This window comes from Montipora foliosa, chromosome 8 (assembly GCF_036669935.1).
Source record: "Montipora foliosa isolate CH-2021 chromosome 8, ASM3666993v2, whole genome shotgun sequence".
In the NCBI taxonomy this organism is placed as follows: Eukaryota; Metazoa; Cnidaria; class Anthozoa; order Scleractinia; family Acroporidae; genus Montipora; species Montipora foliosa.
The window spans coordinates 7,423,154-7,440,653 of NC_090876.1; the positions used below are offsets into that span (position 1 = coordinate 7,423,154).

Below are 17,500 nucleotides of genomic sequence, written 5' to 3' on the forward strand. Positions count from 1 at the left end.
GTAATTAGGGAGTTGCTTTGGTTTTTCATTACTTCATTCACTGATTGGTTCAAAGTTCTCGCGCCACTTTCTCAACCAATCAGAAGTAAAACCAAAACCAATCGTGGCTCGCGCCTGCACATTTTCCCGCGCTTTATGTCGGCTACGTGTAATTACTTCGAGTTTTGATTGGTTTACTGGATTGTCTCCGTCCGTTTTGATTGGCTGAAGTAATTACTTTGGTTTTGGTTTTAAGACACTCCATTGAAAACCGCTCTAAAGGCGCATTTAACTAGAGAGGAGTAAATTTATACTGTTCTCTTTGTTCTAATCTGTTGTGGTTTTTGCTTTTATGAAGGGCTTACCTGGTCTTCCTGGCCTACCTGGAGTTACCGGAGAAAAGGGTGCATCAGTAAGTGCATTTTTTTTTTCTGTTTGATTTTTTAGACAGAAGATCGGTGCAAAATGTGTAACTCTTGACGCTTGAATGAATTAATCAGAAATTAAGACACTGTTGGCAAGATAGCGCGACTCCTAAGGTATCGTGGGAGCGGGTTAGGAGTATTTGTGATTTTTGAGGGTGATTTTCGTCATTCTAGGTCCGTTTGTCTCCCTGTCAGTGGTTTTACTTGGTTTCAGTGATTTCGGACGTTGCAGTGGTTTCACTTATTTCGATTAAGTTCAAAAACATATCACTAGGGCCGATTTACACGATACGATTTTGTCGCATGCGACAAGCTCACGACAGGCCTACGACATGACGTACGATTGTCGCAGCGTTTTAAAACATGTTTTAAAATGCTACGACATTTTTTCTGACGTACACAACAATCGTAAATCATGTCGTAGGCCTGTCGTAAGCCGTTGTCGCATGCGACAAAGTCGTACCGTGTAAATCGGCCGTTAGGGAGCTAAAGCACGAGTCGTTCTTGATCTACGGGCGGAAACCGGAAGTGAACATTTCACATGCCGGGGCAGTGGCTTCTTCAGACTTTTAATCTAGTCGTCCATAATAGGGAAAAGATAGAGCGGTTTTCAATTAAGTGTCGAAAGTACTTAGTGAATTGCTTTGGTTTTGCATTACTTCATGCATTGATCGGTTCATAGTTCTTGCGCCACTCTTTCAACCAATCAAAAGTGAAACCAAAACCAATCGTGGCTCGCGCGTGCACATTTTCCGCGCTTTGTGTCGGCTGCGTGTAATTACTTTGAGTCTTGATTGGTTTACTGGTTTTGATTGGCCGAAGGAATTTCTTTGGTTTTGGTTTTACGACACTCGATTGAATGTCGCGCTATCTAGTAATACAAATGTGTTAGTGTCAAAACCTATTAGAAAGGAAAACGGCCCACTGCACTTCCGGTTACTTTTGGTGGTTCTCGTGCTTTGAGCTCCCCACTGGAAGTAGCATATGGTGCTATGACGTCACAGAATTTTCAAAGACTTGAACAAACCGCAGAGTTGATAAAGAGTTGTCTGCAAGATACGAACTGTGGGCGCTCGTTCGAGAAGCGAACAATAGGCCATTTCCGAGTTCATGTCTGCCTCCTCTTCAAAGCGAGACTAAGTGCGAAGTTTTTCTTATGATAATTAGTTTGCTTTCATATGTAAAGTAGAACTAATTACCATCACAAAAACTTCGCTTTTAGACTCGCTTTGAAGAGGAGGCAGACGTGAACTCAGAAATGGCCTATTGTACTCATAATCTTTGCATAAAGGTTCATTGCAAAATGGCTTAGTGATTATTTTGCAACTTTTCTTGATTATAGGGTAGCAAAGGCATCGCTGGACCTGCTGGGAATGCTGGCAAAGATGGCGCTCCGGTGAGATTGGATGTTATTTCGTGGGTGTACTCCGCGTGTATTGATACTCATTACTGCGTAATCTCTTGCTGTTTTTAATTTTAATTTTTTATTTTTATTTTTATTCTGATGAGAGAATTTCACAGCAAGTCTGGAAAGTGCTTAAATATTGTCGTTTTTATTTTCAATTGCTCAAGAAAGCCTTCTAACCAAAAAACAATTCTCACACACGGATGTGGACAGTCTCATAGCTTTTGTTGGAAATTAAATAGTATGGGACGTTAAAGAACCCACTCACTGTTCGATAAGAGTAGGGGACGTAGTCCCTTGTGTTGTGGTCTGACCTTATCTGGACGGGGGCATCTTTCACTTCCTAAAATAATTGTAAACTGCGTAACAAGCAGTCTGGCTCAAATCCCCCAAAAAGCATTGTAAATTAGTCCTGAAAAGCCCCGAGGGGAGAGAGTAATAGATTCACTTTCACTTCACTTCACCTAAACTCAAATATTTAACACTCCTGTTGTAAATCTCTCCCATCCAAAGCATAACATAAGTCACCATTGTTACATAGAATTTCGCTTTTTCGGTGTCGAGCAAGCCACGCAAACTTGGCAGCACTAGAAATAATTTGGACCCAAGAACGAGATGTGATGGGCATGGGTCTATTCGGGTAAGGATCAATGGAAAATGTACGAATGGTGGACAGTTGGAATAAAGAAATAAAGAAAAAGTTTTCGTCACAGACTTCTTTGTATTCCTGTTTTCAAAGAAACTTTGCATTGCGAAACAGTTTGTGACGTAAAATCGAGAATACTTGGATCCATGCCTCTCACATCACCGTCGTGGGTTTTATGCATGATGACGGCACATGCTCAACAATTCGGGTCTTACCTCGTTGAGTGGGCTTCAGGATTGGCCAAAAGATCAATAGAACGAACAAAGATAACAATGGATTTCGCACAGAAAACAATAGGAGGTACGACACTATACGGCAGCGCGGTGGCCTCATGGTTAGTGCGCTCGACTCCGGGTCGAGTGGTCCGGGTTCGGGTCCTGGCCGGGGACATTGTGTTGTGTTCTTGAGCAAGACACTTTACTCTAACGGTGCCTCTCTCCACCCAGGTGTATAAATGGGTACCGGCGAATTTAATGCCGGGGGTAACCCTGCGATGGACTAGCATCCCATCTAGGGGGGAGTGTAAATACTCCTAGTCGCTTCATGCTACAGAAACCGGAGATAAGCGCCGGCCTGATGGGCCTTCTAGGCTCGTAGCAGACTTTACCTACCTATACAGCCAGTGAAATATAGTGTTCAACAAGAGGTATGACCCAACCCAAAAATTCCCCACCAAGCCTCGTTTGCACAAAATTATTCACATCATCTGGACATGAAATACTGTTAGCACGTGGGTTTTCTTTACAAGTTTGTTCGTTAATTGGGATTCAGCTCAAGCTAAAAGTTACAAGTCGAGGCTTGCTGGTGAAATCAGCTAGTCAGACGTAATCATAAGGTAAATTACATTTACTGTTAGTTTTGACAACTTTGCGCGTCTTCCCCTACAGATAAAAATGAAATTTTCGAGGTATGACTGGTATAACATGTTTGGCTTTGGTGGGGAGACTAACCCTTTCACAGCCGAGGGCATCCCCATTGACGAGTAAAATCGTCTGGCGTTAGACAGAGTAAAATCAATAAGTGACAATTTGCAATTTTGGCGGTGAAAGGGTTAATATTGCAGACGAAAAGTATTTGAGTTTATGGTGCACTTTAACCAGAGCGCAGTTTATTGACAAAACTGTAATTTACCACCAAGATCCTACAATAATCAAATCTCAAAACGAAAAACTCATCTTCTGCGTAAAAAGGCTTCGCTGTAAAACAACCCGCGAGTACATTCTTATTGGAAGACGGCGTAAAGAATACACATGCAACGGCTCATTTGAAAGTCAGTAAAAATCCTATTTGTTGATTTTCCTCAGGGTGGTGACGGTGCGCCAGGGTCTGTTGGAAACCCTGGATTACCTGGAAACAAGGTAATGAAGAAACTATGCACAATGATCATGGGTGCAAAAATGCTGGTGTAGATAACAAGAGCCTTGTGAAGCAATTTGCAAAAGCAGTTTCATGCTGTAAACTCTAGTGATTTTTAGTTTTACTTTGCTTTTTCACCCTGATTGCATGATGGGGTATATGATTGGCCAGGGGCACACTGATTCCCGCCGAAAATTGACCCAAGTACCCTCCTCGGGGACTTAGTACACACCCACACGCAAGTCTGGAAATGTGAATAGCACGGTCACTTCGTGATGTTGGAAAAAGTAAAATTTTGTGTGAGTTGAACTTTTAGTTTAAAAGCTGCAATATTCGGACCTTCTTTCCGTTTCTTTCGAGACATCGCTCGGAAACACTTAATCATTCGTTTAATAAAAACTCATTTTACTTTGTAGGGTACCGATGGATCACCAGGGGTGCCAGGAAAACGGGGCGAGCGAGGCACAATAGTAAGAATAATTGATAATCATTAACAATCGTTTGCCAATTGTTACCGTCTCCCTCTGCTTGGATTTTAGATAATCGTTGAACTTGTTTTGTGCGGGAACATTCCATAGACAGGAGGAGGGTTCGGAGGGAGTCGGATTCGGGTTGGAATGCGCAAAAGGGGCGTTGTCACGGCAGTCCAGTTGATTTTGTGTTCTTTTTCCAGTAGACCATTTTCCAGTTGTAGCCAGGTTACCTGGCCTAAGAATGGAAGCGAGGCTGCCGGTGACCCTGCTTTGATACGAACCTTTGTGCTTTTCTTATGTTAATGTAGACTAATTAGAATTACAACAACACAATTTACATGATAACAGAAGTGAGGTCTGTATCAATAAAAGGTCACCGGAAGCCTCGCAGCCATTCATAGGCTAGGTCACTAAGGAAACAACTGTAAAATGGTCTTTTACTCGCCCCTTCTCGCTACGCAACTTATAGTTAACCCAGAAGTTATTTTTAAAGTGCTACTATGACGAAATTCGCATCTTTCCTTTATCGAAGCAATTTTAAGACCTAAACATGTAGTCTGTACCAGAAGAAGAATGCTGTTTACTATTTTCAAATATCTCTTTTTGTTCCAGAGGTATTCACGTTTGTAAAATATGCAAATTAGACAAGTGATGACGTCATGAACTCAACCGAAGTTTTTAGTCCATCTTAATCTTCTTAAATTTGTCCATCCCTTTTACGTGCTGTATTTACTGATCATTCCAAACTTCCTTCAATGCCTTAATTTTTATGTTTTGCGCGATTCGGATTCGTTCACTTTGGCTAAATTTCAGTCGTGACACGGCCTCTTCGAAAGATAAATAAAAACAAGATATGTATGGGTAATCAAATGGTGACGCGTGAAGTTAGGGAATAATTTCACGCGCGTTTTGTCCAAATTCAAATAATTTCCCGAGCCTTTAGGCGAGGGAAATTACTTGATTTTGGACAAAACGCAAGTGAAATTATTCCCTAATTTCACCGGTATACCATTTGATTAGCTATTAAAAACATGGTGACAAATTACTCCTTAATTTTCAGACCTGGACGCCATTTTAGCACTATATGAAAAGTTGCCATGGCAACAATGTAATTTCACATGTGAAATTATCAATTAACGCTGAAATTTCGCGCCAAAATTAAGGAGTAATTTGTCACCCGTGTTACTACATTAATAATACTATAGTAAAAAAGTGATCCGTGAAAAGCATCAAGTAAGAAACCTCTGATATATATAAATATTGTAGAAAACGTTATTCTTTTGTCTGTTCGGTTTACAAATAGGAACGTAATATCTTCGACTGTTTCTTAGGACGCTTTCTATTGGACAGAATTGACCGGCCAGACTGGGCATTTGGAATAGGCCATTTTCGAAATATCAAATATTCAGATTGATAGTGAGGCAGCGAGGACAAAAACAACAGAAACACGTTGGAATGGATGTGAAAAATACTTGCATGTTATCCACTTTCCTTTGTCTCTGTCCTCTAAACGTCTCTTTCAAGCTGAATTTTAATATATCGAAAAAGGGCCTGTTAAGGACTATCTCTACAACGCCTTCAACTTAGCACAGTTCGAGGATATTCTCATGACGTCACGGCCACCATGTTGGTGCCCCTAAACAAAGAAACAGCAGCCATGTTGGTGCCCCGACCAAACACTCCGGGAAATGAACTCTATTATTATGCAAACGTTTTCCTTTGTTTTGGCTGTTGATCACGTGAGTGAAAACCAACTTTACATTCCAGAAGAATGCGAAAAAAATTGTTGCATTCTCTTTGCAAACTGACGGGTCTGGCCGGTCAGTTCTGACAAAAGGAAAGCGCCCTTAGATTAAAACTACATTTGTTTGGCTCTGTACAAATCTGTATAATTTGTAATCAGGATTATTTGCAATTCATTTGTGAAGTCTTCTCTAATTCAGCTCTCGAGCGGTAATAGTGATAGCTTCAGTTATCTATTTATCTGCTGTGTTAAACTTATGTTATTTGTGGCTTTCAAAGGTCGTCAAGTATTAGTATAAGAATCGCGTGAACACAAGTATTTTACCATTATGATAATTTAAGCCATTCAATGGTGTGAAAACTTGTGAAACAAAAAGTTCAATTTTAAATGTAAAATTTTAAGTGACTGCAATGGTGTTTTGATTTTTTTCATTTAGGGAAGCCGTGGGGCTATAGGATCGATAGGACGTCCAGGCATGCCTGGAGCCATGGTTTGTAGAACAAATGGTTGTTTTAATCAAATTTTCTCATTTTAAAAGGGAACTCCGGGGTAAAATTGAAGTTATTTTGTATGTTTGGCCTCTGTCCCATGTTTCAATATTTGATACCATTTATTCCCAGTTCGTTTCATTCAATTTAAATATATTAACCTAAAGACGACCGTGAGTGGAAATAGAATTCCGCCATTTTGGAGAAATCTGAGCCGCGATCAGTGGTCAGCAGCACGTCGGGACGTAAAATCGTCAATTTTTCGCGGGGTTTTATAAAATCTGCGTCTTCCCTCTGTAACTTTGTTTCATCCCTGTTGTTGTAATACGCACGCACTTAATCTTCGCTTGCGTTTTAGGGGCCGGCCGGAGAGCAAGGAATGGTTGGAGAAAAAGGAAACCCAGGCGAAAAGGTGGGAACCATCCGACATGACACATTACTTTCGCTTGAATTTTGCAGCCTTTATTGGTTACTTTGGTTACTGCTTTATCCCAACTCGTCTTGTGACATTCTGTTAGAGCGGTTTTCAATTGAGTGTCGTAAAAGAAATACCAAAGTAATTACTTTGACCAATCACAGCGGATGCAAACAGCGCAATGAACCAATCCAAATTCGAAGCCATTCGGTGTAACTTGCTCAAAGCGCGGGAAAACCACGCTTGCAAGTCGCGACTAGTTTCGGTTTTTACTTGTCATTGGCCGATAAACTGGTGCGATTTTTAAACCAATCGCTAAGCGTAACAATCTGTATTCATTATGTTTTGTTTATTCAGGGAAGCAAGGGAGAGGCAGGTGTATTAGGTTCAAAAGGAGAACCTGGAGACTTGGTAAGTGATGACATTGATAATAGTAAGGTTAATGAAAAGGGAAGTAATATTGCAGTTAGTAGTACACCTTATTCCAAAATGGCCGTCATCTTAGTATTCTTTTGTGTCCATGCAAATTAGCCCTTGTGGCCTCGTTTAAGGTTAAATATTCTTTTGAATTTTACGTTTGAAAGCGAGACAATAAGGGCCAATTTGCATCGAAACAAAAGAATACTAAAATGGCGGCCATTTTGGAATAAGGTCTATAGACCTTATTCATAAATGGCGGTGACATTTATAATTCTTTTGTCCACGTGCAAATTAGCCTACTAAGCCTCATTTTGAAGCAAGAATTCTTTTCAATTCACTGTATGGTATGGAGGCTTGGTAGGCTAATTTGCACTTCGACAAAAGAATTATAAATTGACCGCCACTTATGAATAAGGTCTATAAGGATACTAATTTTTCCAAATGGTCTTGATAGCACAAGTGCTACTAATATTTTTAAAAATACAACCACACTTTTTAGGTTTTAAGGATCATGTTTCGATGTTTAAAACATCATTATCAGCCATAGTGAGTGTAACATTAAAATTTTTACAAGATAATCCGTATATATTTATCCAACTATCAATACCATGATTCTTTGTACATTAAATGTTCGCTACAAGTAGGTAAAATTCAAGCTAACCAACAATATTATAGAAAACACAACTGACGTAACGGTAAAAGTTTAAAATTGTAATGCTAAACTGACATTATCAACTTGTGCTTTTACTTCGGGCAGAGCACAGAACGCGTCATCAGAAAGGAATGCAACTGCGAGAAATTTACTCACAAAAAATTATTACATCGAGCAAGAAACATCACAATGGGCCATTTCCGAGTTGCTGTTTGTCTCGGTTTCGAAGTGAGTCTTGGTGCTCAACTATTGTAAGGGAAATGAGTTTGATTTGTATAAGAATACGCAACTCATTTCCATTTGAATGGTTGTGCACCAGGACTCGCTTTGAAACTGAGGCATGCAGCTACTCGGAAATGGGCTATTATCCTGACATTTTTTAGAAAAACGTAGATGCTTGAAAATGTGAGAATTTTTATCCCGGAAAAGGTGCTCATTTACACGTGTGTAGAAATGCATGTTGCTTTCACAGACGTAGCGAGCACCACAGTCCACAAAAGTAAATTTGTACACAACACGTGATTTGAGATAATCCGGAATGAAATCCTTTGGACTAAAAATGTTGCACAGTTTGAATGGAGAGAAAAATCCTTACAATACTTGCTGATAATAGATGAAATTTTCTTTCTAGTATAACATGAATACAAACCGACGTAAGGCAGTTTGTAAAGATGTCAGTTAGATACATCATGTTTAGATGCTTCTTATGTGGTAACATTTCGCAGGTACCTTGCATGTTTTTAAAAGGGAACTGAGTTGAGACTGCTTTGTGTTGGTCAGTATTTTATGCGTTTATTTCTCGGTTTTTAGGGCGTTATAGGTTTAGTCGGTGAGAAAGGCTTTCCTGGAACTTCTGGAATGGCGGTAAGTGGAAATTTCTTTTGATCAGTGTTGGTGCGTGACGGGTTTACGTGCAAGTTCCTAGGTAACCTCGAACGCGTCGTCATGCAAAAGTTGTGGGATGCAGCGTTGGGTGGTGACAAAACACGGCAGCCCAGGGAATTGGTACCGGCTGACTCCTTGTAAATAGTTCTGGAATTGGAAAACGAAACAATAGATGATGCGACGGAAAGAACGCACCTAATCCTGATAACAAAAGAAACCAGTGGTTATTAGGACCAATGAAAGTAGCAGACTGGAATAGCTACAGGATTACTATGTGAAAAGCGAGATTAAGGGTGCGTTCAGTTGACGCTATTCCGGAAAACGAATTCGTGGAGTGATTATTTAAAACGGTATGTCTGGCGTTTTGAAGCAACAAGGATAATCACATAGATTTTGCCAAGCCAAGCGGAGCTCCCTGGTGTATAAACGGGTACCGGCGAATTTAATGCTGGAGGTAGCCCTGCGTTGGACTAGCATCCCATCCAGGGGGGAGTAGAAATACTCCTAGTCGCTTCATGCTACAGAAACTGGGATAAGCACCGGCCTAATGGGCCACTTGGCTCGTAAGCAGACTTTACCTACGTGTGGTGTCTCCTCACAATAGCATGAAGTCCCCACTTTTCTAAAATGCGACTGTGACATGCCTAGGTTGTCGGTTGAGGTTGGTGAATCCTGTACATGTGCTGTTTTTGGCGGGTGTCCTTTGCAAAAATTTGCTCTGCCTCCACAAGGGCTGTCAATTTCTGTGACTTCATTAATTACAAACGTCAGTTATGTCGTGCGGTAGCTTTTTCATTCGCGTAATCGCAAAAGCAATTGCTGTTAAAGATCTCTCCACTCCTACCCCTGGCAGCCATGTTTACTAACTCGGTGTTACATGCGATCAATGTGTCGTGTTATTTTTTAACCCCCTTCTTTCTTTTAGGGTAATAGGGGTGCTGCTGGAACACCTGGCCGACCCGGAGTTCAAGGCCCACCTGTGAGTATAACGCACATGCGCACGTTCGCACTAACGCGCACACGCGAATTGACTTATTTTCCAGTCGTGCTTACAGTATAGCGTTCTGGCCCCGTTTGCTCGAAGCATGGGTAGTGCTAACCAGCGTTAAATACCATGCAAACCTATAGGTTTTGATACCTTCTAACCAACGGTTAGCGATGACCAGGCTTCGAGCAACCGGCCCCAGGGGCACGTTTCTCGGAAGTCCCGAAAACTTTTCGGGCCCGAAAAGCCATTTGTGAAACTGCCAACCGCTTGTTTTGGAAAGGCGACCTTTTAACATGTTGTCAAGCTAACTAAAAGAAATATGTCTGTGAAGTTTGACGACTTAAATCCTCTCCGTTCTTGAGATACAAAAGGAATTGTGACACCCGAAGTTTCGCGGGACTTTCGAGAAACGGGTCCCAGGTCTTTTATTCCTGACTTCACTTAACTAAGACAATCTTTCTATCACCAGGATTCACTCTGACGAAGGGCTAACGCTCGAAACGTCAGCTTTCAGAATCTCTGTACGGTGGCCAATTTACATTATCAACTCCGTTGATAAAACCAAATTTTTATTTCTATCACCAGGTGTTCATGACAAGGGACTAACAACTCTCATACTAAACGTGTAAATGTCACCGCATTTGCACAGACCGATCTATTTTTAGACTACAGAATTTTAGTTTCTAAAGAAACTGTGGTACTGCGTCGGTGGGAGATTGAAACAACTCTTTAGAAAGAAACAACTCTTTAGAAAACAACTCTTTAGAAAGTAACCCGTTCATCTAGACTAGGTCATGAGTGGCCATCGGGCTCGTGCGAGAGTCTCATTCGCGGGAATTTCAATCTAAGAATAAATCGGTCTGTGAAAACGCCGTGATAGGAATATAGGACTGTTGTTCACTCCTAGTCATGGCCTTCTGGTATCACGCATATTTTCAGAAGTTGCAGAAATTGACCGAGTCGCGCATGCAAATTTTTGTTTTATTAAAGACGGTGCCTACTAATTCAAAGGTATTTTTGCCCCGGTTTATGATTATGCAGGAAATGTAGATCTTGACAAGTGTCATTGAAATCCAAAAAGAAAATTGGGGGTAACCACGCATTTTTCCAAGATAATTTATGAATAATATTTGTAAAAAGCTTTAAAATACAAAGCAATGTATGGCGTTCTTTCTCAAATTGAAGCTAAATGATCTCTCAAAAATGCATGGTTACCCCCAGTTTTCTTTTTTTGTACCAAGACCACTTACTAAGATCTACTTTTTCCGGATAGTTTTAAACCGCGCAAAAATATCCCTGTATTAGTGAGCATCACCGATAGGAAACTCGAGTATCTCGAGATGCGCAGAACGTATGCACAATAACAGTAGTAGGCACCGTCCTTAAGAAGGTCAAAAACGCACGCTGGCGCGCAATTTCGTAGGGAGCCATTAGTGTTCATTTAGCGTCAACGAACTGCAAACTCACGGATGAGCTAAAGGAAATGTTATTTTTGTACAACAACGCCAAAGCATTGAAACCAGCCTTGCTAAAAACACCTTTACTACCTGAAAATAATGAAAGTAATTTTCCTCGGAGCAATTACCAAAATGAATGAAAAATACCCTCTGTCTCAGCCAATCAGCATTTAGTAATTTTGTCTTATACTTTTGCAATTTGCTCATCGCTTTGTTCTTTAAAAGGGGTCGGTTGGATTGTCAGGACTTGCCGGACAGCCAGGCCTACCAGGCGTTAAGGTAAGATTAAAAAATATCTTTCAGAAGGTATAGTCTCGGCGTTGGACGTACACAATCCACTCTCTACTAGATGTAAGAAAACGTTCAGGCTGAGATGTACCACAATGTTAAGAACAAACTGAGAACATACGCAGGCTGACCAGGCTGAGAGTCACTAAAACACGAAGACGCACTATAAAAGGGGGCGCTTCAAACTCTACTTTTGTTTGAATTCATTCAAGCACGACTGATTACATATCCCAGATGGTGATCAACGAAAGCAATACGGAGACGGAAGTCCTAAGAGATATTTCTAGCGCGAGAAAGAGGGGCTTGGAATTTAAAAGAGGAACGACAGATAACATTTGAATAAATTATAACAGAGCTCGGTTTTGTTCACGGTTGATTAATAAATCATTAGGGAGCTTAAGATCTACGACGACGACGTCGACAAAAACGCCACAAAACAATGATATCATTGGTTAAAAGAGCATAAATAATCGTGCTGCACGTGCAGCACGGATTTTAGCTCATATTTGTGCGGTTCTCTGCGTGACGACGAGGTGAAATCACTAAATTTTAGGTTTTGACGACAACGCGAGCCTGCAACAGAGAATCTTTCATTCTCTATTTTCAATCTGAAACCGCTCGTACCAATTTATTTTTAGGATACTTCGCCCACATTGTACGAAGTGAACGAGATGGAATAATCGCGAAAGACTTTTACTAGAGCGAAGTTCAATTTTGAGGTGACGTTTTGGTCGACGTCGCCGTCGTAGATCTTAAGGTCTCTATTTGCATGTGCCTAACGCACCAATCCTTTTTATAGTGCGTGTTCATGTTTAAAAATGTCTTTTGTTATTGAAATTCTCACTCCAAGTAATAAGTTGCCAAATTTACTCTACCAGATGCAGATGATATGGAAAAATCTCATTAACATTTTTTTCATCATAGTGAAGAGTTAACAGTAATATTGGAATTTGTTTTGGAATGCTATGGTCAAACCTTTACAGGGATTCAATTTCGTAAGATATATTGCGTCTTCGTGTTTAAGGAAGTCTTCATTCTTTTTTTTTTTGTTCTTTTGAGTAGTATAAATAAAGGTAAGAGATAAATAGAACTGTAGTCTGAAAGGACAATTAACTGAAATACTTAGGGACGCTTTTTAACATTAAAGATGTGGTTTTCTTATTGCATGAAACACTGAAGACCAACTCAGTTTGTAGTCGAACTTGGTATACCACACAACATTAAGAACGGCTTTAGAATGCATCCCTTCAGGCTCATATCGCCAAAAATGAAAACCAACGTGCAGGCTCAGTTCTCAAAATTAGACGTTCTATAAAAAGAGTTTCCTGCTGTTGCATTTTTTCCTTTCACTTCATATCACTGGTGTCTGTGTATCATTTGTTATAGGGCTCTCGTGGAACGGGTGGATCAGCAGGCCTACCAGGCTTACCAGGGCGACCAGTAAGTACATCTAACTTTGGCTTTGAATACCTCCTGAAAATAGCCCTTTTCACGTTTAGTTTTTCTCATTTGCATTACAATGTGATCTAACGTGGATGCGAGGTAATTTCGGGTTAAAACTACAAAATAGCCCGAAATTGCCTCACGTACATGCTAGATTATATTGTAATGCAAATGAGAAAAACTAACCTTGAAAATAATAATAAATGATAAACCAGTAGCCAAAAAAAGAAAGAACTAGACTGGATCGAGTTACGGTTCCCTACTACGTGTTTTGTACCAGGGAAATGACTGTCTAATATGGAGATTCGAGTGATGTTATACGCATTCTACAAGTTATTTGCAACAATTTTATCCACTTGCGGGAAGCAAATCCGAACTTCCAGCGCGTGAATAAACCATACCGGACCAGTTCATATGAAGTCTTACTGTCGTGAAGAATATGAGAGAGGGGACTCAATAACTTTCTTCCTCCGAAACTGGGAGCTGATTATACAGTGGAATTATAGTACTTGGAGGTCTGGTGACGAGAAAAACGCGGATTGGTGGGTTCGTGTCCATCTTGTGTGTCAAAAATGCGGTTCGTTCTCGTCGCAGTTCTAAATATAGTTGTTTCATTAATCTCGCCTGAGTTCTTTAGCTAACCCCCTCCGCGAGCACGATTACAAGTGGTGGAGAATTAGGGGGTGGGGGGTGGGACTTTTAAGAGGATTTATTGTATGAAAGCAAAAAGGTGTCCTATCAGATTTCCTTGACTATCAAGTTGAACCAAGAATTATGATGAACGCTGATGCCTTTGGAAGTGAGGTTCTGTTTGAAAAGCATGAAGCTTAAAAAACGGGCCGGGATCCTTTTTTGCCACGATGCCGAGGATATGAACATCACAGAAGACCACAAAGAAGTTCGATTGAACCCCGAAACAAAAGCGAAATCTTTTTCTTACATTAGAAGGATTAAGAAATTCAAAATTGCCACTAGAAGTCAATATCGAATTGAAATGAAGTTCAGGTATATGCCTAGAAGTTAATTGATTGCTTTTTCCTTTTAAGGGTTTGCCAGGCCGTGACGGATTGGCTGGCGTTCCAGGCACAGATGGAAGAACGGTTAGTATGATTGAACCAATTTTCCCCTCATTCCAGTAATTATAGTAGCTCAAATCAGTGTTAACAATTTGACTCATTTTACGTAGCGGCAATGTTATGGTACCATAGGAAACACCGCTTATTGCAAACATGATATTCTCTGATCTCGTTAATGTGACATGAAAGGTCAGTATAGCAACAGAAACGACCTCCAGTAACACCCTATATTTAGAGTGCTACTACGATGAAAAAGTCTGCTCTCGTTTTTTTTTTCACATTTCGAAAGCTCTTGCGTTGATTGCTCAATACGCGGTATTTTTTGTAGTAATTTCGAGAGGAAGACTATTTAATTTAAGTCCACTTGTTTTAGTTAACTCTCCGCCATTAGTTGGTGCGGTTCCGCCTGGTAAGCTTTCAGTGATCTGGATCGAGGAGAAAGTGACGTCATTTACTCACTAGCTTAAAATGCAGTGTGTGAATGCGGCTTAAATAGTATGCAGAACACGAATTTGACAATCTGAAAGCCAAAAACTCTCGTGTTGCACACTAATTAAGCTGCATTCACACGCTGCACTTTTAAGCTACGGTCAAACCTCCATTAAAAGCGGTCCTTTATTAAGCGGTCACCCTCTATTAAGCCGTAACTTATCAATTTCCCGGAATTTGCTTCTCATATTTACTGTAAATTTTACCTCTATTAAAAGGTCACCTCTATTAAGCGGACGCGGTCACCGTTTGGATTTCCCAAATGACTAATTTTATTGTAAATCACCTCTATTAAACGGTCACCTTGTTACAATATAAGAATCAATAAAGGCAATATTTTTAGGCAAGAAGATAAGCGAAGCGTGTCCAGTTTCTTCCGCAGCTCATTAAACGCAACCTAAGCATTGTCTGTGTAAAAATTCACGTCTCTGTGGTGGGTCAACCGGCGCATACGTCGAATTCCTCTTTTATCAGTTTTCTTGCAGCCAACCGCAAGGAAAACTGTCACCTTCAAACTGATACTCGCATGCAAATACTGTAATGATACCTTGCGTTAGTTGTTGTGAACAATAAAATGTAAATTACTTGATCGGTATTCAAAGACGAGGGGTGTATACGCCTAAAACTTCTGGTATGAATGCGCATAAAACAGATATGAAAGACACGAAATGTTTGAGATTTTGCTACGGCGTTTCAGGTGCGAAAACTTTTCCGGACCTTCGAGAAAACGGCCCCCTAGTCAATTTATCAGTCAGAACCGCACCAACTAATGCCGGACCGTTAAATAAAAAAAACTGGAGTTAAAATAAATAGTCTTCCTCTTGAAATTACTACAAAAAAATTCCGCCTAATGAGCTATCAGCGCAATACTTGTGAAGAAAAACGAGAGCTGAATTTTTCATCGTAGTAGCATTTTAAAACGCTTAAATCAAGAAAGGGAACTCGTTGGCCCCCCACCCCCCCCCCCCCCCTTCCTTCTTTTACTGCGGTCGTGTGAACAGTAGGCTAGCATGAAACTCCCTGCGAAGTTAAAAAATAATCAAGTGCGGATTCAGAGCCACCTTAAATTTTCCAGCTGTGAAGTCTTTCGTCTCACATGGATGCTATGTCCCAAAGCACCATGCTTTCTCCTGGCAACTGAATCGTCTAGATAAGTCTGACAAAGCAAAGGGGTTTGGCTGAGTTCTGTGTTTGTTCATTTTTAGGGTAGCATTGGTCCATTGGGACCTCGTGGACCTAAAGGAGATCAGGGACCGGAGGTAAAAAAAATGCCCATTTCTTTCTGTATGAGATAGATTCTATGACGAAAGTTAACCAAGGAAACCCGGTGTTGTGCTCTACCAGCGGAGCCATCTTGGAGCTGGTCATTAGGTGGGTTATGAACTCACCTAATGACAAGGGTTACGTTACTGCTCAAGTAACGTTAATTAACAACTGCGATGATTAGTATTGACTTGTTTTGGGGTTCCGTTGGCCGTCATGAAATATTTAGGACTTTTACAAGCAATGGTAAAATAGACGCAGCATTGAACTACGTGCATTTTGATCGATATATGCATTGGAGACCTGAATGGTAATATTATTGAAAGGCCTTCCTCTCTTTAAATTTTCCGGTGCGTGTAAGAATTGTTTTGCTTTTGTTTCAAGGGTCTGCGTGGACTTCCTGGAAGACGTGGTCCATCTGGACCGACTGGAGAAAAGGTTTGGAGTTTTAGAAGGCTGAAAGATCTTTTTGTTGGTACTGGTAATCACGTTGCCAGAATTCTACTATACTGCGAAAAAATTGGCGGATGCCCAATTGGCAAATGCACATATGTATTTCCTCCCAGATTATCGGCCTTGAATCTGACAATTACGCGTAAGACTTAAGATTGTGTTTTCGAAAACAAAATCATTGAAGGTCTTAAGCCTTTATTACTTTTTCTGCTTTTCTTACTACCTTCCTGTAATTATTTATTTATGCATCTGAAGTTTTTTTATTTGTTTACTACCTTATTTGCATGTTTATCTATAAGATTAGGTAGTATTTGATTTATATGCATTGATGTGTACTTTCTGATTTACAAATGTATCACCATTTTAATAGGCTCTTGACTCAGCTATCGGCTTTTCTCTTTAAAATATTTATAACCTTGTTTACTTAAGGTATACAAATAAATTGTTGTTGTTTGTGTGTTTGTGTCTTTATGTAGGGTGAAGAAGGAGGTCCTGGTAATGATGGCAGCGATGGCGATCAAGGACGTACTGTAAGCTTGTTTCCGTCAGATATTTAGGGTCGTACCTGTTGCCAGGCAACTGAAAGCTTGCATGTTTTCGATTAGTTTGGCAAAACAACATTAGAGCGAGCGTCCGTTGAAGTCTTTTTTCCTTAAGCGTTTTTTTTTTTTAAATTTCCGTGTGATGGACTTTTTGCCTGCCCGCGGAAGACGGGTTTTGGTTTTGGATCAGTTTGGCATAAGAACAATTGAGCAAGCGTGGGTGGGAAGTATTTTGCTCTGTAATACTTGACTGCAATCCTCAGCGAAATAGCAGGAACCTTTGGAGGATTGCAGGATACCCAGTCACTACACATCACCATTGTCTGCCTGTAAGAACAAGATACAACACCCGTTATGTTGCCTTGGTATTCAGCAACATAACCCTAGGTTATAATTATATTCTGTTTTTCTCGACATCCGCAAAGCGATTTTATGAAAGTAGACTTAACGATCCGGAGAATCAAGGGCCCGTTTCTTAAACCTTGCGAAAACTTTTCGGGCCCGGAAAGCCATTTGTAAAACTTCCCTCCAGTTGTTTTTGAAAGCTAGGGTCCGTTTTTCGAAAGTCCCGAAATTTTACGGGCCATTTTCGGGTGACCCAATTCCCTTGGTA

General features: G+C 40.5%; 1 protein-coding gene across 1 annotated transcript in view; it reads left to right on the plus strand.

Moving 5' to 3' along the window:
- The window catches only part of LOC137967929 (collagen alpha-1(II) chain-like), a 141,726-nt gene that overhangs the window by 88,790 nt on the left and 35,436 nt on the right, over window positions 1-17,500 (plus strand). Inside the window, exons 37-51 of the mRNA XM_068814531.1 lie at window positions 338-391; window positions 1,747-1,800; window positions 3,760-3,813; window positions 4,228-4,281; window positions 6,465-6,518; window positions 6,875-6,928; window positions 7,289-7,342; window positions 8,814-8,867; window positions 9,814-9,867; window positions 11,559-11,612; window positions 13,008-13,061; window positions 14,111-14,164; window positions 15,835-15,888; window positions 16,277-16,330; window positions 16,822-16,875. Coding sequence (XP_068670632.1) covers window positions 338-391; window positions 1,747-1,800; window positions 3,760-3,813; window positions 4,228-4,281; window positions 6,465-6,518; window positions 6,875-6,928; window positions 7,289-7,342; window positions 8,814-8,867; window positions 9,814-9,867; window positions 11,559-11,612; window positions 13,008-13,061; window positions 14,111-14,164; window positions 15,835-15,888; window positions 16,277-16,330; window positions 16,822-16,875 — 810 coding nt within the window. The remainder of the gene's footprint in view (window positions 1-337; window positions 392-1,746; window positions 1,801-3,759; window positions 3,814-4,227; window positions 4,282-6,464; window positions 6,519-6,874; window positions 6,929-7,288; window positions 7,343-8,813; window positions 8,868-9,813; window positions 9,868-11,558; window positions 11,613-13,007; window positions 13,062-14,110; window positions 14,165-15,834; window positions 15,889-16,276; window positions 16,331-16,821; window positions 16,876-17,500) is intronic.